The sequence below is a fragment of the Lepeophtheirus salmonis genome, chromosome 13 (genome assembly GCF_016086655.4).
Source record: "Lepeophtheirus salmonis chromosome 13, UVic_Lsal_1.4, whole genome shotgun sequence".
Lineage (NCBI taxonomy): Eukaryota > Metazoa > Arthropoda > Copepoda > Siphonostomatoida > Caligidae > Lepeophtheirus > Lepeophtheirus salmonis.
This window is the reverse complement of record NC_052143.2, coordinates 425,163-450,860: the sequence shown is the minus strand read 5'-3', so window position 1 is coordinate 450,860 and position 25,698 is coordinate 425,163. Positions and strand designations below refer to the sequence as shown.

The 25,698-nt window shown below is 32.7% G+C and overlaps 3 protein-coding genes and 1 non-coding gene across 8 annotated transcripts; 2 read left to right on the top strand and 2 right to left on the bottom strand.

The window, feature by feature from the left end:
* The first annotated feature begins 6,339 nt into the window (after nucleotides 1-6,339).
* On the top strand, nucleotides 6,340-6,412 carry TRNAR-CCU (transfer RNA arginine (anticodon CCU)). The gene has a single exon. It is a non-coding gene; the product is annotated as a tRNA-Arg (tRNA).
* A 1,374-nt stretch (nucleotides 6,413-7,786) lies between these two features.
* Nucleotides 7,787-11,342, bottom strand: Myt1 (protein kinase, membrane associated tyrosine/threonine 1). Its single transcript, XM_040722937.2, has 3 exons — nucleotides 9,671-11,342; nucleotides 9,228-9,593; nucleotides 7,787-9,171 (listed from the first exon to the last, which is right to left on the bottom strand). The coding sequence occupies exons 1-3, from the start codon at nucleotides 10,070-10,072 to the stop codon at nucleotides 8,239-8,241; spliced, it is 1,701 nt and encodes a 566-aa protein (XP_040578871.1). The 5' UTR covers nucleotides 10,073-11,342; the 3' UTR covers nucleotides 7,787-8,238.
* Nucleotides 10,532-12,340, bottom strand: LOC121127537 (cytochrome P450 315a1, mitochondrial). Of its 5 annotated transcripts, XM_040722939.2 has the most exons (4): nucleotides 12,166-12,340; nucleotides 12,034-12,105; nucleotides 11,412-11,969; nucleotides 10,532-11,355 (listed from the first exon to the last, which is right to left on the bottom strand). In XM_040722939.2, the coding sequence occupies exons 1-4, from the start codon at nucleotides 12,257-12,259 to the stop codon at nucleotides 10,793-10,795; spliced, it is 1,287 nt and encodes a 428-aa protein (XP_040578873.1). In that variant the 5' UTR covers nucleotides 12,260-12,340; the 3' UTR covers nucleotides 10,532-10,792. The 5 variants fall into 5 exon arrangements, with proteins under 5 accessions (XP_040578873.1, XP_040578872.1, XP_040578877.1 ...); XM_040722938.2 differs by having other exon boundaries at nucleotides 12,034-12,337; XM_040722943.2 differs by lacking the exon at nucleotides 12,034-12,105 and having other exon boundaries at nucleotides 11,412-11,937; nucleotides 12,166-12,278.
* A 2,697-nt stretch (nucleotides 12,341-15,037) lies between these two features.
* On the top strand, nucleotides 15,038-19,130 carry LOC121127453 (uncharacterized). Its single transcript, XM_040722819.2, has 2 exons — nucleotides 15,038-16,704; nucleotides 18,123-19,130. The coding sequence occupies exons 1-2, from the start codon at nucleotides 16,390-16,392 to the stop codon at nucleotides 19,002-19,004; spliced, it is 1,197 nt and encodes a 398-aa protein (XP_040578753.1). The 5' UTR covers nucleotides 15,038-16,389; the 3' UTR covers nucleotides 19,005-19,130.
* The last annotated feature ends 6,568 nt before the right edge of the window (nucleotides 19,131-25,698 follow it).

Sequence of the window (25,698 nt, the reverse complement as noted above, 5' to 3'; positions counted from 1 at the left end):
CTAGATGTTTGTCTTTGGAGTGTCTTCAACAGTTCAATGGCGAAAAAAAATTCGTGACTAAAGATGCTGCTGAGCAGAGAAGTTGCTGTTGACTCGACAATGTATTTTTATCTTTTCTCATTATTATGAGGATCTTAATGATTCTGACCATCTCTAAAGATACAGCGTGTACAGCATTGCAGCGGAGACTCCAGTGGGTGGTGGACTGGTTCTTCAGGAGAATCATCTTTGCAAGCACCTCATCTTCACTTGTTATATTCACCGACTTGTAGATTGATGACCTCTTTGGTGACCCTTCAATGAAGTTGTATAAAATTCACACAGTTCCCATCGTATTAATCAATAGGATTATATCTGAGAGAAGATCCTTGACTACAAGGTTGAGGACATGGCCGTAGCAGTGGATGTAGACACACAGGAGGCTGCCTCCTTCCACCTGTCTGCGAAACTCTGATTAATGCCCTTTATGTTATAAGCACCGTCCGCGGCCAGGGAGAAAGTACGAGCGGGATTAAAGCCGAGATCCTTGACAGCTTTGTGAAGCTTTTCAAATAAATATTTGCCGTCAGTCTAGATTACTTTTACAAACTTGAGAAAGATATCTTTCTTGATCCCTTCGCTCGTAAGATATCCCAATGACAGACTAAACTGCTCCGTATTTGACATATCAGATGTCTCATCAACAATCACAGAGAACCAGTAATAATCATCGCTGGCAAAAGTCTTGACATCTTCAATTATATTCTCAGTCACTTTGGATACTATAATCTCTATCAGCTCATTTTGATTGTAAGGTGAAGTCCACTTGGCAAAACCTACCCCCGCTAAACCAAAAACTTTGGCCTCGGCCTCCAGTTTATCTTGGAGAATCTGATTGGCGTGTGAACGCAGGTACAAAAGCTCCAAAAAGTTTCCTCGATTGTTTCCATTAGATTCCGCCAACTGTTGTCTTGTTTCAGAATCGCCCCTAAAAGCCAATCTTTGCTTTGTGAGGAACCCAACATTTTGGAAAAGATGTCTCAAATAAGTTCTCCACTTCACCACTTCTCCAGGATGTTGAGTCTGAACCTGGCCGATTACCGAGATATTCTTTCTCTTTGATGTGAGGAAATTGATCCACTTTTCCATCGACAGTTTGTGTTTTTTGTATTTTAAATGAACTTTCAATGAGGAACTGTTTTTCCATGTTTTGAACTCAAATTACCCATGGCTGTAAATGGAAAAATTTGGAACAAGCGAAATAATATTTGGCTGACTTTTCAATCTTGTTAAATTCTAGCCAGGGAAACTTACGGAACCAGTCATATTGAAAGTTTCTGGAGTATTTGTCATCTACCTGAGGACTGTATGTTTGTAACTTGGCCTGTAAAGGATTATCAACTCTCTCAACTTTAGGCACAGATTTCCGCTCAGTCTCCAATCTGGTTCTGGTCTAGATGTCCTTCCGATGTGGCTCCCGCCCGATAAGTATCGGGTCACCTATCTGGCTCATGAAGACGTCGGGGTGCTCCTGGCCGGCGTCCACAAACTTCGTCTCCTCAGTCTGGCTTTTCTCGCCTCCCTGGTCATTCTCAGTAGTCTCAAAGTTCTCTGCAAAGGGAATATTGTTGTTGTTGACTGCAGAGAAAATGTGCCCTATTTTGAGATTAGGAAGTTTTATTCCAGGAGAAATCCGCCCGCTGGGGTAATATGATGAGTCGCCATTATTTTCTGTGTCTGGAGCAACTTTCTCTTCAGCAGAAATAGACTGTTCATATTTTGGTTCAGGCAGTGAGGCTTCAACTAGAGCAGGGTTATCTGGATAGGAGAAGGCAGTGACTGGGGATGAGAATGTACCAGATGAAGTTTTCTTAACAGCAAAGTTCAATGTTTTTTGCTTCTTATAATCAATTTTCACATGATACTTATAGCTGGGGTGATTGTTGTGGAGCTTAACTTTGTGATCATTAAAGTTGTCCTTCTGAATTTCCTTCTGACAGATAGAACAAATCACGAACTTCCGTGATACATTTCTGATAATAAATACCTTTTTAAACTCCTATTTGCTGCAACAGCTCACTCTGAAAAGTACATAACTATTATAATAACTACCCCTTTTAAGCATTAATAATAAAGAAAGACACACACAACATTTTTCATATACCTTTAAAGTACTTCACATTGAGTTGATATTTGAGTTAGATATTATGTTTAACGTTACTGGCTGCAATCAATGTTAAAAGTATATCTATTAATCTTGGCTACAATGAACTTTCCAGTTAAAAAAACAATTTATTTTTATGAAAAATACAGGAAACATAAAATGATATATTCAAAGATTCAATCATTTATATCAATAAAATGACAGGCAATATTTCAAGGAGATATTACGGTCAATTATAAGGTTTGAATTCAAATTTCTGGGATGGATTGAGATACCCGAGAGTATTAACTGTAGTTTAAAATATCCGTTGTATCTATTTGACTTAATTTGGTCCCAATATTGTTTTAGACATATAATTTAATAATTTTCTAATTCTATAAATGTGGCAGTGAATTTTAGCAACCTTAAGTACAATTTGCGGTGCCTCCAAAGGATTAAGTAAAATCATTTGTTCATTAAAATGAACTTTAATTTTTTGGAAAATGTATTCATTGTTCAATTTTGAGAAAAAATATTTTAGCTTCCTTTTAGGTTGACGTGTTACAAATTTGTAATTTTATTACAATGGCTCAGTACTACTAAGAGTTGTTCATAAGTCATATATGTATAATAGATTTTAATAATTAATTATGACATAATTCATCTATATTTAAATACGGCATTGGTGGATGGTTGGGTAAGGTTTTTTTTTGGTTTTTTTGGTACACTGAAGCGGACAAAGCGCAATACTGACGTACGGATATGCTAACAACCAGTAAAACGCTAAAATTGACGCCATGATCACCAAGGCTGAGTATATTTTAAATAAGCTAAGGACTAAAAAAGATAATGATTTAAATGGAATAATTCCTATTTGAAATTTTAATTTAATATCGCTTTTAACTTTCTACTGTAGATGTTTTATTCTGTTATATTTCATGTGATTTTGTTGGTTTTGTGGTTTTTGTTTCTAAAATTGTTGAATAATTTTTAATTACATAAAGAGTGTATCTTTTCAAAAATTTATAGCTATTCACAGAAGTTGAATTTTTTGAAAAAAATTTAAAAATCAATTTTTTGGGAAAATAATTTCAAATATTAAATATTTGGATAAAAATTTTACATGAATTTTTGTAGGAAAAAAATTTTGAAATACTAAATTAAATTTTAAACTTTTAGAAAAAAAAATAGTCAAATATTAAATTTGTCTAGTCAAAAGCCCCGTAAGTCCCACACCGTATCTAGCAAGGATATAGGACGGAGTTACAACGATGTCGATATTCAATTCCACATTAAGTCCACAAGTATTTACACTAATAACTCCCCAACAAATCATCAGCGTCATTACTCTCTCGTCCTAAAAAATAATTATAGCCTCTAATGGGTTAAGTTAGAATTGCAATTATTTATTTTAGAATCCATAGGTTGTGGTTATTTACAAATTTATTTACTTAAGATTATTCGATCCAACTACATTTTGATATCATTATATTAGGATAGATTGATCTTGTCGATATTTTTGATTTCCACACTATGCATACAATTTCATAACTAAGAAAGATAAAGTGCACTAGGAATTCGGATTCCAACAGTTCTTCAAATATTTGATTAGAAATTGATGATACCATTTTTGAACCTAGGATTGATAGTGACAATGAAGATATAAATAATAATAATCCTTGAATAATTAACAATATGATTTCTCTATGAGAAAAATACAACTTACTGTTCATTCTTATTGTATACTCACCAATTACAATTTCTTAAACAGGTAAGAATATTCTTGAAAATTTTGAATAAATCATTTTAAGTAGAGAGCTTAATAGGATGAATGAAATAGCTAAGTAGTAAATATTTATTGAGCTCATTATATGTGTGGGTATTAAAATACGTGGGCAGAAAACTGCCTTGGGGAAAATTGCCCGTAGAAGATGGTTCGGGAGAAAATTGATATAGAGGAAAATTGCCAGGAAGAAAAATTGCCCCTATTTTGATCAAACTTCATGATGATTAATAACACATTATAAATTCACTTATTATTTATAAGAAGTATCCTATCATATTTATTTGTTCCACCCTCCAAGGGAGTAACTTCAAGTGTGAGTAATATTATTGCTAAGGGTGATAATTTTGGTAAGAATGGAAAAGCGTGCGAGGAGAAAAGAAGAATTACTTATGGCTAAGGGTGATAATTTTGGTAAGAATAGAAAAGCGTGCGAGGAGAAGAGAAGAAATACTTATGGCATCATTGATTAAATAATATACATCTTCTTCTATCAATCATGAACGTTATCATTTCTGCCTTTATTATTCAATATTAATATAATAATATTAGATGGGGATAGTCGATAGAGAACTGAATAAAATGCAAAAAATAACGTCGCCTTCTGTCTGGATTTCTGAAAATGGAGGCCTAGGAATTTGGAAAATACTTACCGGATGAGAAACAGATGGTTTGTCGGATTTGTCGATATAAATGTGCCTTTAGTCCCCTGTCTAGAATTACAAGCCACTCAATATCCTCATCTCATAAAAAGATTCATCTATAAAATCAAGTGAACGATGAATACATCAAGTCAGACTTTAACTTTGATCTCACAAAGATGCTTATTACATGTAATATACCCTTATCCATTGCTAATCATCTACGTTCGAAAAGTTTATGGAGAAAATACACGGGTAAACCTATCCCTTCCCAAGGAACCATCATTAAATTAATGGAGGATGTTGGTACTGATGTCATTTATAGAAATACATATAAAAATATTTTGAGTAGTCCACACCAAATGACGATCAAGTTATCAGTAAAAAGTACAAAGTATTTACTAATTTCGAAATGAAACTCTGAATTTTGTACTATCTAACAGTAAGTATTCAATTTTTTTTTAAATCTAACCATAAAATATGGTTCTATTTTAGCTAAACATATCAAGAATTATGATACACAACTCAGTAAAGGGCAAAAACAACTGCTTAAATGGTTACAACAACGGGGGTAGTAGCTTTGGATGGTTTGCAACTAGTTTGTCTGAGACTACTTACTTCGCTTTCAGAGTTGGGTATGATAATTAGGTTTTCCAATATTACATAGTCAATAAATATTACTTTTTTATCACTTAAGGGTTAGCTATGGTTGATGGGCTCCAAGAAATGGTGTTCAGAAAACTCATAAAAGGCAAAAACAACTGTTTAAATGGTCACAACAACGAGGGTAGTTACATTGGGTGTTGCATTATAATTAACAATTGTGTATATCCTTCATGATAATAGTATGTTGTTATATAAGCATAGCTAAATAACGGTGGAAAATCTTTTTTGATGCTCTTAATAGGGAGTAATATCGCCGGACATTACTACATAATTAGCTTTTGCTCTAAATCTTTACGATGAATTTATTTCTAACATTTTTTAGTAATATATTTATTGTCAAATTTTATGATTTTGACATTTACTTTATTATTAATAATTAGTTAGATCTCATCAGTAGAGATATATCTATCCTGTGCACAATTGTATATAGCAACTTCCACATGAAGAAGAGGGATGATTATCTTTTTGAGTAAACTCCACGTCTCGCTTGTATATTGCAACCTAAAGTTATGACATATTTAACTGGATTCTGGAAAATATTATTTGGATCAATCTATTATTTCAATATTCTGTATATATAATTTATTGTTATTAGTTATATGATTCCAATTGTTTAATTTTGTATATTTAACATAAATGTATGATGGTGTATTTTTTATTATGTAGATTATATTTATTTAAGGCCTTCTTTTTTAAACGTAGAACTTCAAATATATTTCGAAATACCCTACTTTGTCGTTTCATTAGCTATTATTCTGAGAATAAGGTTCATAATGAATTACAATTTCATGGAGTGTGACGTTATAAAATCTACTGTAACGGATAAAAAACGTCCAAGTAAATTATACGTAGTATATCTTCATTAAACATTTTGCTAATAAATACTTTCGTTATACCCTCAAAAATCATAATAAAGCAGGCAGATGATAATCACATCAGTATTTTAAACAATGATACCATATGTATTTCCCCCCTTCTCATTGCACGCGTTTTTCTCTACAATATTATGAACTTTAGCTTTTATGTAATAACATTTAAAATTAAAATTTGAGTCCTCAACCCAATCTGTAATTTCGACATTGTCATTAATATATTTATATAATATTAAATTTTACTTTAAACAAGAAGCCCTTGTGGCCTAATGGATAAGGCATCGGTCTCCTAAACCGGGGATTGGGGGTTCGAGTCCCCCCAAGGGTAAATTTTTTTGAATTTTAATTTATTAATTACTTTACGACTAAATAGTAATTATGTATTTTTGAAACATCTCATATTTCAAAATTGGAAACTTGAGGTTAAAAACCCAAACGAAAATATAGACAATTTACCAGGATATACTTGGTGCTTATATCGAATTTTTTATCTGAAGTTCCTGAATTGACTTAATTATTATTTATTTTTGTTAGGTAGTGTATTATCAAACATGCAAATATTGCCATTATAATCAAATTGGTTCCAAAATTCAAATCAATATTGTAAATAAATTGTTTTAACCAAATCTTTCATTTAATCCATGGATAGCTTATTCAACATAAAATATTTATATATATTGTATATATATTTTTTTTTAACCATTATTTTGCTGCAATAAGGTATAGGTGCCTTAGGGATAACAGCCGCAAAATCTCTTTTAAGCTCCTATTCAACTTCAAATTTATTAGTGACCTCGATGTTGTATTAAGTAATTTAGGACTGCAGAAGGTTCTATTTTAAGTCTCTTTGACTTATTAAGCTTACATGATTCGAGTAAAGTCAGATTGGTTTCTATCTAAGGAACTCAATTCAACTATTTGTACTCAGGAAAATAGTTAATTTTGGTAACTTATTTAAATTGACTAAATGAGTTTAAGTGTATTTAAAATTAGTAGACCTCCCCCTATCAAAAATAACGGAAACTGACCGCAATCTTACTATAGACTCTCAACCTATCCCGATAAATATCACCAACATGATATGAAATAACAAGACATATCTGTTAATTATATTAGTTTTAATTTTATGTGGTCTTCTATGAATATACTTATTTGTGATACAAGTAATTAATTGATAAGTATCACGGCTTTTTGCGTCTGATACTTTGAAAATATAGCTCAAAAAGGAACAAATTTATTCTTCATATAATTAAAAAAATCAAAAATCAATTCATTCTACTTTAAAAAAATATATATAAGACAAAGAATGTATTCCCCGATTCAGGGGTTTTATACTTAAAGAGTGTCTGCGTCAACAAAGATCTTGCTGCAGTGGTAGGTGCCATTTCAATATATATTTAGTATCTTCTTATAATTGAGAGCTGGCTACTCAAAAAACACTCTTTTTGTTCAAAAATTGGTGGTATAGAATGCATAAAATTGAATTAAATAATATATATCACACTATATCTTTTAATAATTAGTTGTTATTTTTTCAAGGATTAAATTAAGGGACAACATGTAGCCATAGATCCACTTGGATCAAGATCTTTTTGTGATTGTAGAGAAGTAAGAAAAAAAAATAATTTTTATTCATGAAGACATTGATTGAAAAAAAATAGAAGTCTCTATACATGCAAATTTATTTTAAATAAATGCAAAATTAAGTAATCGTATTAATTTATTGTGTGTTTTGTACATTCTTTTTAAAACATTGAAAAAACAAGAATTTACGGAATAAATATTACACAAGTGATGGTCATTACTTAAAACTCTGATCTTCTGCGAGAACCAAATGATTCGTGGGTTGATAAAACGTAGAAAGTTATTCCTGATGTATATATATATATTCTTCAAATATAAAGATAAAATTAGACGACAAAAATAACTGACATCCCTTAGATTCAAGAAAAGTCCACCCAGAAAATCACAATAAAGATGGAAAATAGTATTTTACTATTTTTGATTATTGAAACATTTAGTTTCCATTAGGTAGATCCCAAGATTTGTGCCATCATTAAATCGATACTTTCAAAAAGCAATCTTTTTCAAAACAAGTACTGTTCATTGGACTAATCATTTACCACAATCAACGAAATTAACTTTTTAAGAAATTCAATCATCGCTATCATCTAAAGCGTCAAACCTTTCGGCCAAGACAGTGGGCCTCACTTTGAATTTGGAATTGAGATGGTCATCTATTTCAGTGCTTACTTCAAAACTTGGTTGCGTACTGTCATTACTATTATCAGCAAATAATCGCTTTGGTGAACATAGGCCTGACTCGTAATTTGGCTGATTAAGATATCGAGATCTGTAACGGAGATTCCCAGGAGTACTTTGGGTTTGACGACCAAAAAATGTTTTTTTGAATGGCTTATGTGGAGACACTTCCATTTTTTGAGGAGTATCGATATAAAACTCTACATCATCTTGAATAGGACTAGCAAGTGAGCTTTGAGTTGATGAAGATAAATGAGAGTGATCCATTTCATCCTCATCCGAAGAAAATGCACCATTAGCCTGACTTTTGGAGTAGGATCGTATCATAGGAGAAGGAGTTTCTAAGTGTCTGTAATTATAAATCCAAGAGGTACTAAGGATATATCTCCATAATATTAGAAAAGGAAGAGATAGAAACATTAGAAAAGTCTTAAAGAAACGCCAAATGGGTTCTAGTAGGGATTTCAAATAGGAAAAAGTATGAATGACCATCAACTTTCTCCTCCTCCTTTTGAGAGCGGATTTGACTGAAGGTAAATTCAAAAGACTTTCTACTGTAGGACGGCGATTCGGATCCTTTATCATCATTAACTGAATGATTCGCTTAAGCTCTGATGAAATACGAACAGTGACGGAGGGGTCAGGGCCATCATTTCGGAGTTTGTGCCAAAGCGCCCCCTGTTTAGGAAGATCAAGATCACATGCAACTTCCAGCATGGTAACACCCAGGCTAAATATATCAGCAGCTTTGGAATAATTACGAGCAAGGACTTCTGTAGCTAAATATTTAGGATCCCCTTCAACTGCATGATTTGAAGAGTCGTTCTGAAAAAAACATGTGACGTTAACATAATATTATGTATATGTATGTAGGAGGTTACTTTAGCTAAATCGATGACAATACCAAAATCCCCTAATTTGCATATTCCATCACGACCTATGAAAATATTTTCAGGTTTGATATCCATATGAATGAGATCATGCTCATGGAGATGTTTGACGGCTAGGAGAAGATCAACAAGATAGTCCCATATTTGTGACTCTGGTATATCATGATCCTCATCTGCAAATTCCTGAAGACTTTTTTCACATAGTTCAAACTGCTGATATAGTCGGCCTTTTTCTTCCCAGGACTGGTAGAAATGAACACAATTAGAATGAGGTAAAAGGAATTGATGTTTCCGGACTTCTTCCAATTTACGAGCTCTGTCCGAGCGTCCACGATACGACTCTTGCGCAATCTTCACCTAGAACGAAGCATTCAATAAAGGAATTAGATTCATTATAATTATAATTAGTTGATGGGACATTTCTAAGAAATCACCGCATATTCGAGTCCATCTTGTTTACTCCGAACTTTGTAGACGGTTCCAAAGAAGCCAGCTCCGATCTTTTCCTTGATTTCAAATGCTTGTTCAAAGTAAGAGAGTTTTTTGTTTTCGTCGTAGTGGCTGTCTGAGAGCAAAGGTGTCCCCGTGAGGGACCCATCCGGAGAGGCCAGAAAAGTTATGGATTGAGCTCGATAAAAGTCAGGACGATTGGAGAAGATTCTTGAAACTGGAGGACAAGTCTTAGAGGGAGGCTTCGGTGGAGGACGAAATGAAGGAGTGGATCTCTCTTTCTTGGTCGAAAAACTCTTGGGTTCGACGTTAAACGTAGGGCGAGGAATACCCTTGACGGGTGTTGATGACCGGGATTCCAAGCTCAATGTCGCCGTCATACTCATTCTCTTCTTACTCCGGTTGGACAATCACTTTTTGAAATTTCTCCAATAGGTGCGAGCAATCACAACCAGGGGATGAGCTGCTGTGATGTCATAGGCCAGGGTAGGGCTCTCACTTCTAGCTGCCCTTTCAAAATAATAATAATCAAAACATTACTTCGTCATTACAAACCATTTATTGTATTTATTTGTGATTCCTCCTTAAAATGGCTCTATTCAACTCTCAGTTGGATTAATTGTAATAATCCAAGTCTGTTTACTTAATAGGGTCTAATTATCCCTCATTGATACGTCATACTCTAAATGGCGCCAATTCTCAAATACCTTTGTTATAACTAATAGACAAATGGCGTCTACTTAGAATTTATTGCTGTGAGCTATATGACCCTCTATTAGGGACGATAGACTTAGTATTTAAGACAATTGTCCCATTAGTGCCCTAAAAGAGACAAACTTCAGGTCTACGAAGTTAATTATTTATATTTAAGTCTATTTATACATTAGATTCCTGATTTTTCTATTATTTTTTTAAAGCTTTGCCCATTAGTAATATTGAAAGATATACATTGGCCTAGTAGCAAACAATAATTATCAGAGATCCCAAGATCAGGATATCATATGAAACTGGATGGACAATTTTATCCAATAAAAATTGGATGATATGACTAAGCTATCCTTAAAATAAAAAGAATGAACGAAACTAAAATAATGCCGGCAGAAAGATTAAACAATATGTTCCAATCCTATTTTAATTGTTCTATCAGGTAGTCCGATAAATTTCATAATCATTTCGGCTTTTTCGTAGTTTAAGCAATGTATTTTATATCTCTGAATAAGTCCTTTAATCAAAGTTTCCATGCTAAGTTCAGCTAACTTTTTACCAATGCAGCTTCTAGCTCTAAATCCAAAGGGAATACTTGCAAATGATGAGGGTGTTATATCCCATCTTTGAGGCATAAAGTGTTCTGGCTTGGTAAAATAATTTGGATTCCTACTCATAGTATAAATAGAGAATAGGATTAATTGTCCAGTCCGCAATTTTGATCCTTCAATTAAAATATCTTTATCCAGAACTCTTGTTATGAAGGGAGAAACTGGATATAGTCTAGATGCTTCTCTCATGCAGTTACGAAGCAATTGATTATCGAAAGATGTTCGAATTTCATTTTGAATGTAAGTATCTTGAGAGATGAGATGAAGTATCCATAGTGTACTTATTGAGGTTGTATCTACAGCAGCGATGACAAAATCCATTGCTATTCTTTCTACATCCTCGTAAGATACTCCTAAAGGTGCAAAATGTGGATTATCAAAGTTCTACAGTTGCTAATGATTCACTTACCTTGGGATATTAACACTCCAGATAGTGATTTTGAATTGACATTTGTATTCTTTATGGATTTATTAAGTAATTCAAAAACTCTATCCGCAGCACTTGAAAAATCTATCCAATCTGGAGTATTTTGTCGACAAGACTCCAAAGCAGACGTAAATTGTAAACGAGCACTTATATCAAAAATGATCTGAACATCTTCAATTAGACCTTCCTCTTCTTCTTCTGACAGTATATTCGAATCTCCAAAAATGACCGCTAAAATGCTCCGGACTGACCAACGGTGTAATTCTATCGGGAGATTTTTAAATGTACCATATTTTTGAGACGAGTTTGATGGAGGAGGGGAGCTATTAGCCTCTACATTATTAAGAAATCTTCGAGCTTCCTTCTCAAAAAAAGGTACAAATTTATGAACAGAGTCATTATTTAAAAGGATAGGATTAAGAACCCGCCGCATTCGAAGCCATTCAGGTCCATCTAAGAAAAACAAACCTCGTTTTCTATTCCTCATATCGCCATATACACTCCACGCCTGGGGAATAAAGTGTTTGGGATATTTTGACTCTAAGCAATTGTACAAAATATTGTTGAAGTTTGGTCCAGTATACTTATTTTTAGATATTCTCACCCAAAGAAAATATTTTCCGAACAATCTCTGGATCGGCAATGAACAGCGCGTCAACGTCAGGGCCGATTCTTTCTAAATACATGGGTCCCAGTATTTCATGCCGTGTTCGGTTTATTTCGTGCAAATATTTACCAGGATCTTGAAGAAAAGATGATTTAATTTTTTCAATAAATTCTCCGACACGAGGAATTGTTGAGTATAATCTTTGACGACAAAAGCGACTCATTTCAAGAGACTGACCAGAATAACTAAAACCCGTTTCTATACATTATTTTTTACATGCTGTGTTGTTTGTTGAAAATATTTATTAGTAATTGCGATCATATATTTTTTTATTTTTTTTATTCTTAGTATATGAGTAGAATCCATTTTTTGTAACAGTTACAAATGAAACACTGTCATTCTTTAAAGGAACTTAAATGTATGATTAAAAAAACCTAATTGCAAGATAACTATAGCCAAGCACATGGTTTTTTGTTACAATACGAATCAATTATCCAATTACTCAATCCTAGCTAGGAGTGAAATAAATTAAAATAAGATAGAATAAAAATAAAATAAGACTTGAAGAGTGATGGATCGGTCCATATGTCTGCTAAATGGTAAAAAAGGTCAGACAGATAAAAAAAATGAAAAGAAGGGGAGGGGCGGGGGTGACAACTTTCAAGATAGTGTCAATGAGTTCTAATACTATCTGGAGAAGCAAAATCTCCAATCACGTAACCTGTTGAGGTGAAAAACATCATTTTTGATGCAAAATTTCTGTTGGTAAACTCATATGGACTTTGTACAATTATAAGACTATAATTTTTGTTGTAGTTGTAATTTTATATACACGTCACGTGGTATTTTAAGCAACTCTTTCATTTTGAGATAATACATGAAATTTTTAAAAATTATTTTTGAGCAAAATTGACTAAATGAATACATTTCAAAATCAAAGTAGATATTATTATATGTTAAAAGGTTTTTTAAAGTAAATTATAAAAAAAAACTATTGAACTAATTAAACTGTTGAAGTTGGAATTAGAATAGGTAAAATTTAAATAATATGAAATATTCCTACATTAAAGTTCCACGGATAAATAATGTAGTAAATTTCTTAGATGTAGAAGGTTCTTATGTTTGCTGCCGAAATGGAACCAACTGGAAAGATCTGACAGACTTTATTGATTTTGTATATCCTCATTCAGGAGGTTAAAAAGATCAAAGTAATTTCATTTTTTGTAATTAGGTACATCTGATTCTCATGAAGTAATAAGCTTGGCTGATGAGTGAGTCAAGTCAACAGAATCACATGTATTTACACACAGAATCGAACAGATTTGGAACAAAGGGAATATGTATATATGATTTGGAGTCGAAAGTTGTCAAATAGCAGGATTCAGAGCCAGGATCTGTAAATATTATACATCAAACCTTAAGAAACTATACCAATCATACTCTAGAAATTAGTTTGATATTATCAGTCCCTAAATTATTAAATCAAGACATACAATTTCATTAAAACTACATAGATTTAAGAATCAATTATTCTTAATTTATAGTTTCGTAATAATATTTTGTGATCCTGGGTCTGAGTCAAGCCCTTTAAATGATGCAATTCCAAATCTGTTCGACTCCGTGAACCCCCTATAAATACACTCAACTCTACCAACTTTACGAATTAATTACATTAGTATTGTAAGATCTATCGATAAAAAATATTTTATATTAATTAATTATTGGAATATACATAATGATTTTGTAAGAAAAGGAATTGAAGTAGGTACTTTGTTTCCAAAGGATAAATTCATCAGTTTAAATAATTAATTTTATCATTTTTTAAACATTTACTTTAGAAACCCCTTTAACATATATTTACTTTGTTTTTGAAATGTATACATTTAGTCTGGAACTACATATATAGTGGGGACATCTTCAGGGGCATCCACAGGATTATATATGTATATATTTTTTCTATTATTATTAATTTTTTTATTTTAAAAAAATTTAAAAATCCATCAATTAAAATTGTTTGGAAATTTTTTGAAAAAAATTTCATATTTTAGTTTTAAATATAAATTTTTTTCGAAAAATATTCAAAAATCCACAGTTATTCACAAAACAAATATTAAATTTTTTAGAAAGAAATTCAAGAACCATAACTGTTCACAAAAAAATTTCAAATATTACATTTTTTAGAGAAAAATTTGAAACAACTATAGCTATTTACAGAAAATAAATTTTTTGGGAAAAAAATTTGAAAAATTATATTAAATTTCAAACTTTTTGAAAAAAAAAATGAAATATTAATTTTTCCAGTAACAAGCAAAAATTTATTAATTTATAGGGGGGCTACAGCCCCTCCAGCCGACCCCCTAATCTTATTTTCATACTATAATACACTTGTAGGTATGAAAAATAAAAATAAGGAGAACATTTATCTCAAGGCGGTAGAGAATATATAAATATTATCCAGTATCCTAATTTATCTACACGCTTATGAATATATTACGCTAGACTACCATTAGTTTGCTTTGTAACTTTGAACTGCATCTAAATCATTTATGAGGATTTTTCAAATAGAACCGAAGATGATTAATTGAATACGCCTCTGCTACCTTGTGATTTTTACAATTCTCTATATATTTTAATAAATATTTGGATAATACCTGGCAAATAAAATTTTCTAAAGCATCCCTACTTTATTATTTGGAATAGTTTATTATGTATGCAGACATATAATATACCTACAACTAATAATAGCAAGGATTTTGAAATTCCTACTCGCCTGACAACAATCAAAATTAAAGAAGTAGGATTTACATCTCCAAAATAAAACCGAATGAATCAATTAGATAAAAAAATAGAATAACGGAGAACTCATAAGTGGTAAATGTAAATTTTGAAGAAAATCATTGATGTTTTAGAATCAATACTAAAACAATTGTATCAATATTTTGTTACATTTCAACTATTGTTTTCAGTAAACCAACTTAAAATTAGCAAGTATGGCAAACATTTAATAACTTATTTATTTGTGTGGAGATCCTAGATCTTTGCTAGAATAATATTCTAATATGATGACAAGAAATTTGGCTGATTAGAAGAGGATTAACAATTTAATGAATGTCATTGGAATCCCCAAACTTAGACATTCCAACAGAAGTCTACGGAAGTTAAGAGGTATGTTATATATTTTGTAAAACACAATCACTTAAAAGTTTCAAATAACTGGATTATCTGTTATGTATTGGTGTGGAGATCCTAGTTCTTCGCTAGAGTAATATTCAAATAAGGTGACAAGCCATTTGGGTATTTAGAAGAGGATTCCTGACTCAATACGTTCGGGAATTGCAAGGATATTCTGATATTTCGATAGAATTCTACAGATGTTAAGAGGTCTCTTATATATTTTTAAAAACACATCATCACTTAACAGTTCCAAATAACTATTTATATGTAATAGCAGAATAGAATATACTCTGGAGTCCAAAATATAGGGAAAAGAGAAGCGATTAAAATCTTTACGATTGTAGAATCCTTTCCCACTTGTTTTCCAATGAAAAAAGAGACTGAGTAGTAATAAAGAAATCAGGCGTGAGCTTGTAGTGTCCAGGTTATATAATTTATAAATATTATTATAAAAGACCGTGTATCACTAACTCCAATCTATAAATGGAATTAATATAAAGATGAGTGATTTCTGCGTTATATACATGAAGAACACTGAAGGACTCTTATTAATGAAATATTTTAGGAGGAGACGAAGCAGAGTTGACTTTCAGGAATTTCAATGAAGGAGCAGCGGATGGAGGATAAGAACTCTCTTTGTTCCTCACTGGGTCTTTCAATCTGTTATTCTGTGACTTTATGGAACTCCTTAGTTCGTATATGTACAAGTATACGATGATTCCGTATGATAGGGCATCTGTAGATTGAACTATCCTTCCATTGAAGGAGATGAAATCCACCAAGTGAAGCACAAAAATACAATATCCCTTAGTTAATCAGACTGTGACATTAAAGAGAGTATCAGGAGACGTGTGGATTGGACATCCAAGTGGAAAAATAACAAGACCTAGAAGTAGGAAGGATGGATGAATGCAGATCCATATATCTAATTGCTCCGTAGGAGAGATCCATCCAAATGACCATGAATGAAATATCTTTCAAAAAGAAATTGGAAGTCCTCCTTTATAATTATTAATAATTTTATGGCCTTAGTCTGGGACATGTAAAATTTTATATAGCATAAATTTCGAAACAAATAACAACAACAACTACTATGCATAAGCTGTCCAATAAATAAACATTCAAAGTGATGCCATATGATCACGTGATATACTGTGTATTGCTACATTTATACATAGAATGACGTCCGAGAGTCCAGAGGCCGGAGTAGAGTCTCTCCTTGTCTTTGGTTATGGATGTCGAATCTTTGATGATGCTGAAAAGGCAGTCTACGTTGATGAAGGCCGTCATCTCATTCCCTGGAATGGTCAAAGTGATCTGCGTATCGATCGATATGATGGTAGAGTTCATTTGACAGATCTTCCACCTGAGGAAGGATCTTATCCAGAGGATGAAGAGGACAAGAAGCTATGTGACGAAGAGCGCTACCGGAGTCTTCGAATAAAGGCTACAGAAGAAGACGAAGAAAATGTGGACGAGACTAATTCTCAGGAGGTGAGAAAATTAAAAAGAATATATCATTTTTTTTAACGATTTTCTTTAGTAATTTAAGTTATTTTCCATACAAAAACTTAACACTTCTTGTTTTAAGAGTGGATTGACGTACTCGTTTGATGGATGAATTATTGATATTTTAATCAAAAAATGGGATCTTTAGGACTAATTTAAACAAAATATATTAGTAATACTTCCTCTCATAAAGGTCTTTTAGATAGTTTAGATCAAAAAGTGTATTAATTTATGTCTCAAATGAGTTACCTCTGCTCTTGAATTGAGTTATTCTACCCTTTCTAAAAATCAATTGAATTTTTTTTTTTCAACCTGACAATACGTTTTCTCTGAATTAGCTAAATTGACAAATAATTATTTTAACCATTGTTAACATTATTTTAACTTAAATTTGCAATGAAAATTAAATTATACACAAAATAGCCTATTTTCAAGGGAAAAATTGATTCAAACCTACTGAAAGTAACAAGGAATATTTAAAAAAACAAAATATCCATAAATCGTAAAAATCTGATCTCTTTCGGAAAAATAATCATCAAATTTCATTATTCAACCATCTATAATCATGCCAAACGACATCATTTTTAGAAGATATAAAATGCTTTCATTGATCAAATTAATGCATTCTTCTTCCTGAACAAATGCATGTTTGAGTTGTCCAACTCTGAAGACTCTTAGTTTTGATTCATCCTTCGATTTTGGAAGTATTGTCTTTGTAAGGAAGGCTAAAGAAATAGGAACTTTCAATTAGTTATTCTCCTGTAGCTAAAGTATTTGATGATTTTATTCTTTATTTGGAAGATCGAATGTTACTCTTGGACAACTTCCATTATCCTACCAACTACGTCATGTGTGATCCGTGTGCATTGGATACAGATGTGAGTAAGAGCTCAGAGTATGAACACAGTTCATTAATGATACATATTATAATATTAATCTCTATACATATACGATAATTAATATAAGATCAAAATTAATTTAATTTGTATTAACCTAGTATAATATAATAACTGAATATATAAGTTTGCAGAATATATTTACATACATTATTCATGTAACCTTAGGAACATTCGTATATAGGGGGTTGTGTGCCAAATTGTCGTAACTTAAAAAAATTAGACAGTTTACATGAATTTATCAGATTTTTTAACTAGATAGTTTAAAGCCAAATCTATATTTCTTACCTTGTTTATGAATTTAATTAGGTCTTATTTCTGTTTGATGCTATATAAAAAAACAACAACATATAAATACTTCCGGTCTGGAGGTATACTGCTTAGGCGTATGTATAATTATATACGTGTTAGTTTTAATACAATTTCTACCATTCATTCAAATATATTTTATCTGTTTCATAATCAAGTTTATAACATGTATTTAAAAAAATTATTTTAATATTGCAGAAAACAAAAGGATTTTCCTATGATTACTCTACAGAAGAGTCTCAAAGACCTCCCTCTAAAGTGCAGCAATTATCTCTTCGCACTTTGGCTAATGTCATCGAAAAGACTGCAGATTTCATTGTAAGGGAAGGAGCTCAAATGGAGATTCTAATGAGAGCTAAGGAAACTGGGAATTTGAAATTTCAATTTTTAAATCCAGGCAATCCCTATCACCCTATTTACAAACAAGTGCTTGAGAAGAAAAGGGCTCGATTCAAAGCAGGTGGGTCTACCAATCCTTTGCCACTTGTTCAAATGCAATTGGACGTTGAAAAATCATTGAGGAATATTACACTACCGTCTGCAGCCCCCCGTTTATCTGGCGAGGCTAAAACTTCATCGAACAATTCCTCTTCATCGTCCTACTCAAAATTGGTTGAAAAAATTCGGGAAAGTCTTCCTCCTCCTCCTCCGCCACCTCAAGAGGCAGATACGATCCCCACCATACCACCACCTGTGACACTTCCAGAAATATCTCCAGCGGACTCAAACGCTGTTGATGTTTTGCCACCTAAGGATAAGGACTTGATGATGCTGATCGATCGAACTGCCAGTTACGTTGCAAAGAATGGAAGTGATACCATGTCTGTAGTTCGAAAACGAAGTCCCAAGGAGTTTGCATTCCTTGATGGGGATCACTCCAATCATACTTACTTCCAGTACAAAGTTGCTCTCTACAAAGAAATAATAAAGTCTCGAAAGCAATCTAATGGCGTTTCACCGTCCTCTATCACCAAAACGAAAACCTCTCAGAGTAGTAAGTTAAACAAGGATATGACCTCAAAAGATGCAGTTTCTATTGTAGAGCAAAAGTTTCCTCTCTTGAAAGGATTTTTTAGCTGACTCCCTTCTCTCCAACCCTTTTTCCATGTGTATAATATCTTAATTGTATAGTGACCTAATTATACATATATAAATACAAGTACATATAAATTTAATTAAAAAAATAAATTAAACGATAGAAAACAATATTCCCTTATATTATTGAATGATACGATTTCTCAACACATACTTATTTAAAAAGAGTAAATCAATTATTTTTTGATAAACATTTTTTTCTTTAGTATAAAAATTTACAAATTTGAACCTACGTACAATGCCACTATGTCAAGAAGTATGTGCATATTGAAATAAATGTCTTTGAAATTGAACCAGTAGCCTACAGGAATCATAGTTTCTTTGTGCATTTAATAACTATATTACGATCCTGAACGAAGAGCTGCTGCCCTTGAGGCGTTGTGGCATTGAACCATTCCCATTTGATTTGATTATTGTCTGGACAAGCTGAGCCCTCTCCATCGTATATTCCTCTCATAGGAGTACTCGATAAAGTACTTGACACAAGCCATACACGGCCCCGAGGATGATGACTGAACAAATAGAGTCCCTTAACTCCTTCTTCATAAAGTGGACTCAGTAGTCCCAAAGAACGACGTTTGTCTTCATTGAGAGAGAAATTTCCGGTAAGATACTCCACAGTCTTAGGAACGGTTGAGTTTTCATATACTAAGTTGTATACCTTATACTCGGAGCAAGGACAGGTGACTGCTGCTTTAAAGTCATTCTCTTCCAGGCATTTCACATTAATACTGTCATCTTCTAACCAGTTTCCTGCCCCAGTAGAGGGACTTGAGGAGTCAATATACAGTTTAGTGACGTCTTGACGAGTGTTCAAATGATCAGGACAAACAAGTTCATTATTACTACCTTTGGCTAAAATTTGAATTCCACCATGCAATTTGCGAAAATCTGGACCAATGAGCCATTCAGTATCTTTTTTCGAAAAGAATAAAAACTCTTTGGTGGCATTGTTTTTATAAACTGGCCTTGCATTGTGTTCTCCTATAAAGGTGAATCTTCCAATTCTTTTATTTTGCCAAACAGCAGCCTTTCCGTTGGAAGTAACCAGGATCTCAGTACATTTAGGTGAACAACCTAAACTTTCTACTATGGCTTCAGGATTGGGATTCATATCGATGCCATGCAATTGTTTACATTTCTCATCACACATATAGCAGCGAGACTCTCCCATCGTCCAAGGATTGCATGGAGAGTTTGTGCAAACAAAGGGTCTTCTTTCAACGGCTATATAATCATTAATACAAGCTATACGACAAACTGTCTTAGAGGAGTCACCATTACAACTAACAGATCTTGCATGAAGTGTTTGACTCCAATATGCTTTACTAATAAGTAAAGAAGGATAACAAACTGGAACATGACTCCATTCCAGTTCGGGGCTCTGAGGAGACTTTCTCCTACATTTGATTTGATTTGGGAATGCATTGTATCCTCCACGACAACTGAGGCTAACTACAAGTCCCTCAAAACTTTGACCCTCATCCATAGTTGTTAGGAGTCTACCACCAACAAGTGGAGGACAACTTTGATTATTCAAATGATGAAACAAATAGGAAGGGACAGACACAGTCGATCTGGAATTTACACTTGTATTATCAGAGGGTCTAGGCGCTGCTGTCGAAGCTAGCCATATGGCAATAATAATGACAAATATGAGTGCCATAGAAAGTGCAGAGATGACAACACAAGCACCCCGTCCAATGACGGGAAATTTGTTTGATACATGAACTCCGAAGTCGTCAAATTCTTCTTTCATACGTTGAAAGGACACCATTTTTAAAGGTACAAATGTGTACTTCACTAGTATATCAAATATGTACTTGGACGGTATTCCAAAAAAGATATTTTTTTTAGAGCACCAATGAGATCATATGTAATAATGTATGTAGAATATAATTATTTGATTCTCTAATCAAATTTAATTGTTTTTGATGCTTTATCACTCAAGTAAGTCTATTTTCGATACCACAACATCCGAGTTCTTCTTCAAGCAAGTACTGTTTTATTTAAAATTCAGTCGTCTTTACTTTCTTATTGTTATTGTCGATGATGGAGTGTGTTGCTTGCTGCTAAGTGCTGAAACTCCGGGCAAGCTCGCTGGCATAAGGTAGGTAAAGAAATTTTTATAATACAGCATACATAGATTTTTAAAGGAATTTACTTATGTAACAAGCCGGGTCCATTCTAAATCTCTCTCACAGACACATTCACCATCAAGTTTTCACTTTTTTGAATTATATTCACATTCTGCTGATGCACAACCAACAATCCACCCCTTTATTGTTTTTCCTTCTATTCTATGTATGTACTTGGCCTCATACTCCAAACATTATATTATATATGTATTCTGTCTAAACACGAAGCAATCTTGATTTAACGCATATTATACATCATAATAATAGTAAAGTTTCAGCGTACTCTATATAATGTCATGTACATATAATTCTGTTTAAATTAAGTATGAATTAAATAGGATTACGCAAGAGGCAAGGGCCCACGATATTATATCGATGAAATGACTACAGCTAAGCCTTGTAGCTATAATTGATCCTATACAGTTTGCGCTTCTATTTTAATAGTTTTCAAATCCTCTTCAAAGTCATCTACAATTATTTATATATTATAATGAATATAATTTTTATAACCTAAATCATTAGCAATTTGACTAATATGACATCATTGTATATACAATTTATACATTGTAAATGCACCATGGCAACAAGTCAGCTAATTAATAAAATCCATGTTCTATTTAATATCTTATAGATATCATATTCAAATGCCCTCTTTGTTAAGAAACCATGAATAAATAATGACATTAATCATAATAATAAATTGTTAAAATGCATTAAAATATTTTTTTCAACAGTTCCCTGTGATCCCTTGACCTACTTTCCATACATAATATGAATGTATATCCACTTCTATTTTGCCTCAATTTGGCAAATTATATTGCTATAAATTTGCTATATACGTACGTTCATAAAGAAATCTTTGTTTATGGCACTGGGAATGAAAAATGTTTGGACCATAAAATGTTATTGAAACAGAAAATCCCAAGGGATTATTATCCAACTAATCAAAAAGAAACCTTTTATTTTGTAAGAAGTTACATTGGCTTACAACGCCAAACCTGGGATTGATAGAAAGTCGGGCTCCGAACAATGTTTTGGAAAGTGGAGGGGCAATAGCTTTAATTAAAACAAATTTTTTTTTGCTGCTATTTGAACATTGCACATTCTCCATAGGGAGGGCCATGATTTCCCTGGCCCTCCCTATTGAGCGGTCCCTAAAAGTACGAGCAAACTAAATATATATATATATTATCCGTAAGGCGGAGTGGCAGTCTGTAGCTTGTTGGTTAAAAAATGGCATATGCTTAGAAGAATTTTGACAGCACCCTCTACGTGAGAAACATACGTGTATGTTATGTTTATTACATAATATTATCATTTGGGGAGTTTTTGTTATTTTGCCCCAAGACGGCAAAACAAAAATAAGTAAACGGAACGCATGACCCAGTGATTTATTTTGCTTTCAATTACTCTATATATTCTTTATACAATATACAGGGAGAGGATTTAAAATCCGGAACAAGTATCGACCTCAATATCAGGGGTGTCTGCAGGATTATACATTGGGGAGGACTGTTTTTTTTTTCTTTTTGGTAAAAAATTTTAAAAATTAAGTCTCAAATATTAAATTTTCAAAAAAAAAACAATAGTGTTTTGTTGGGGGGGAGGTCTATAGCCCTTCCATCCCATCTCCTGCGTACACCCTTGAATATCTTGACAACCCTGAGATCTATGTTTTTAAAAGTGTGCTCATCAGATTCAGCTGACAAAACTATAAGAACATTACAAAATCCTTGTCCTCCAAATACGAGCCCCGTACAACCATTATTGTTTGCATGCCCAAGGATATTATTTAGTTTACTAAGCTGCCCAAATCAACTTTTTACAATGTTGCCAATACTTTTAAGGGGTCTGATGTGTCGGAAACACATGCAAGTATGACTTGTGATCGTTTTGGGCTAATAACTGATAACAAATTAATGGAATACAAGATTAAAATGAATGGACATGTGGTCACCTAGCTGTCGTATTTGAACTCCTTGGACTTCTATGTGTCGGGGCCGTCTTGGAGAGATTGTCAAATAAACGTACAAATAACACTGTTGACTCCTTGCAAGCTTCCATTCTCGAGGCTGTGGTTGAAGTCTTCGGTGGTTGGTTTGATTGATTGACTTCACCATGGACCCCTATTTGTAAGAGCAAATAAATTATGAATTGCTGAATATATGGTGGGAAACGAATTTTAATATACTTTATTCTTAAATTTTTTGGATTTAAAATCTCCCCTCTATATATTCAAAATATAAAATGTCACCGGACATAATTTGATTATACTTTTGATACAAAAACTTTTATTCATAAGAAAAGAATGTGCCTTAAGTTTTATTTCCCTAAAATAGCTTGTTCATGATATTAGGTATATGAATACTAAATATATTGAAGGCTTGTTTATGAACGTAGTATATAACTTTAACTGACATTTGTTACTTTATCCTTTATAATGTCAAAATTATTGAAAGTACATAATCCTTGAAATTTTGTATCCGACAAATTGAAAGTGTGATCAATCTTTGTATGAATAATAATAAAAAAAATGTTGTAATTTATTTTTTTAAAAGCGGATTTAAATAATTATAATAATAATTTGTTCTTTTGGATTTAGCATGGTAAAAATATAATCGGCTATAAAATAAGGTATCCATCCAATCCCTTAACATTATCAGAGGAAGTCCTACTATTTGATATTCCAAACAATATGATCGCTCTTGTTAAATTAGATTTGGATGTTTCCTTGCCCATTGACATTCAATGATATGGCTTTGTTAAAAAAAATAAATAAATAAAATACATTTTTTGAAAAACAAAATCATAAATACATTGCTATTAACAAAAAATTTAATTTCAAATGATTAAATATTTGGAAAAAAAGTTAAAATACAAAATTTTTTTTTTTTTTTTTTCAAAACCTATAGCTGTTCACAAAAAAATATATTTTTTTTTGATAAACAATTCAAATATTGACTTCAAATTAAATTTTTGGGGGAAAAAATTAACCAAATCCCTAGCTATTCATCGAAAATAATATTTTTTGCTCTGCTTATATTTTGCCCGATTGGCGATTTTTAAATTATTTTAAAGCAAAAATTCCTTAATTTGGGACAGGGGCTATAGTACGCCCTGCCCTGCAGAACCCCCTGCACTGTTACATAATTTCTCCTAACTGAAATACTTTTTTTTGTGGGGGGGGGGTTGTCTCTTAAGCCGATATGAACTAGGAATCCAGAAGAAACTCCTCACAATAACTGAGAACATGACTCCTAACAGCCTTAATATGTTTAGCCGTACATTGATAAATATGATTCTCCATAATGATAAAAATTGATCTAATCTTGTCAAACGCAATGACAAGGGGGCCAAGGTAAAGAGAAATTAAAATATTTTATAATTATTTCGAAAAACTTGTCATCTCGATGACACTTCCTCGATTTATTTTTGAAACTTTTTTAGATTTTGGTTTTTATGTTCCTTTTGGATACATTTTTCAACTACCTTCAGCGGTTAGACCTTAGATACGATCCATATTATATATTACATTCTCCTTCAAAATCATAGTTTTCTTGTATTTAACTCAAAAATGTCGTTGTCACCTTATTTATAATTGTATAAAATTCAGGATTCCTAATTTATTTAGTTTCTATTTACCTTTTCCCCTTAATTACCAAAATTTGTTCAATGAACATATTTCTTAATAATATTTGGAGGTGTAAGCAAAACAATTTCTCATTTTGTGTAGCTGTTGAAGCAATTTCCAATAAATAATTATGTGAAAAAAACTAAATATTTCTGAGTATAAATAAAAACCAGTAACATGTACTACATACTTTACCGAGTTGTCCATTAAAATCTGATCACTTTGAATGTTAAACTTCAACAAGACATAATTTATTAATTAATGATAGAATTTCAATAAGATTAATACTATAAATAGATGTGGGTATGAGTTCACTTAATCATTAATGTAGCTGCCCTTAGTGGCAATCATGGCTTCCTATCAGCAGAGGAAGGCCTGGCACCCACTGCAGATGTAACCCTCAGATATGTCGTCCCAGTGCAGCCTGACAGTGGCTTTGAGGGTCTTGGTGTTTGGATGACAGACACTGCAGTCCTTCTTCTCGACAACACCCAAAAAGTGTAGTCGAGGGGGTTAGAATCAGGGCTGTAAGAAGACCAAAGGTCGCAAAGAACAAAAGTTAAAGTAGAGGAGATGGTTGTTTTTTAATGTTGGTGTCAAAAGTAGCCTCTCCATCCTCACAAGGCTCTTTCCAGACACTTTTTTGATAGTTCTCTATACAGTCTGGTGTGAAACCTCGATATCTTTCCATGGTCTTTCAAGAACTTGAGGGGATTGCCCTGGGATGCTTTACTTAACTCCTCCGGATCCAGTTTGGCCTATTTGACAGAGCAATTCTTCCTCTCCGAGGTTTTTAGACTTGATGGCGGCGTAGACAGTGGTCGTGGAGACGCCAATCTATTTTGAGTGTGCGAATGGAAATTCGTCGAACATGCATTGCGACTTGTATGTAAGCTGGAGAGCTTATGCC

What these genes read in the sequence shown, in the direction of transcription:
- LOC121127453 (XM_040722819.2), top strand. Translation starts at nt 16,390, where the DNA reads ATGACGTCCGAGAGTCCAGAGGCCGGAGTAGAGTCTCTCCTTGTCTTT. An exon ending in ACGAGACTAATTCTCAGGAG is followed by an intron (nt 16,705 to 18,122) that starts GTGAGAAAATTA and finishes TTAATATTGCAG; the next exon opens with AAAACAAAAGGATTTTCCTA.
- LOC121127537 (XM_040722938.2), bottom strand. Translation starts at nt 12,259, where the DNA reads ATGAGTCGCTTTTGTCGTCAAAGATTATACTCAACAATTCCTCGTGTC. An exon ending in TCGGAAAATATTTTCTTTGG is followed by an intron (nt 11,970 to 12,033) that starts GTGAGAATATCT and finishes ACAATTGCTTAG; the next exon opens with AGTCAAAATATCCCAAACAC. An exon ending in TGGAGTGTTAATATCCCAAG is followed by an intron (nt 11,356 to 11,411) that starts GTAAGTGAATCA and finishes TTGCACCTTTAG; the next exon opens with GAGTATCTTACGAGGATGTA.
- Myt1 (XM_040722937.2), bottom strand. Translation starts at nt 10,072, where the DNA reads ATGAGTATGACGGCGACATTGAGCTTGGAATCCCGGTCATCAACACCC. An exon ending in AAGATGGACTCGAATATGCG is followed by an intron (nt 9,594 to 9,670) that starts GTGATTTCTTAG and finishes GCTTCGTTCTAG; the next exon opens with GTGAAGATTGCGCAAGAGTC. An exon ending in TTGTCATCGATTTAGCTAAA is followed by an intron (nt 9,172 to 9,227) that starts GTAACCTCCTAC and finishes TGTTTTTTTCAG; the next exon opens with AACGACTCTTCAAATCATGC.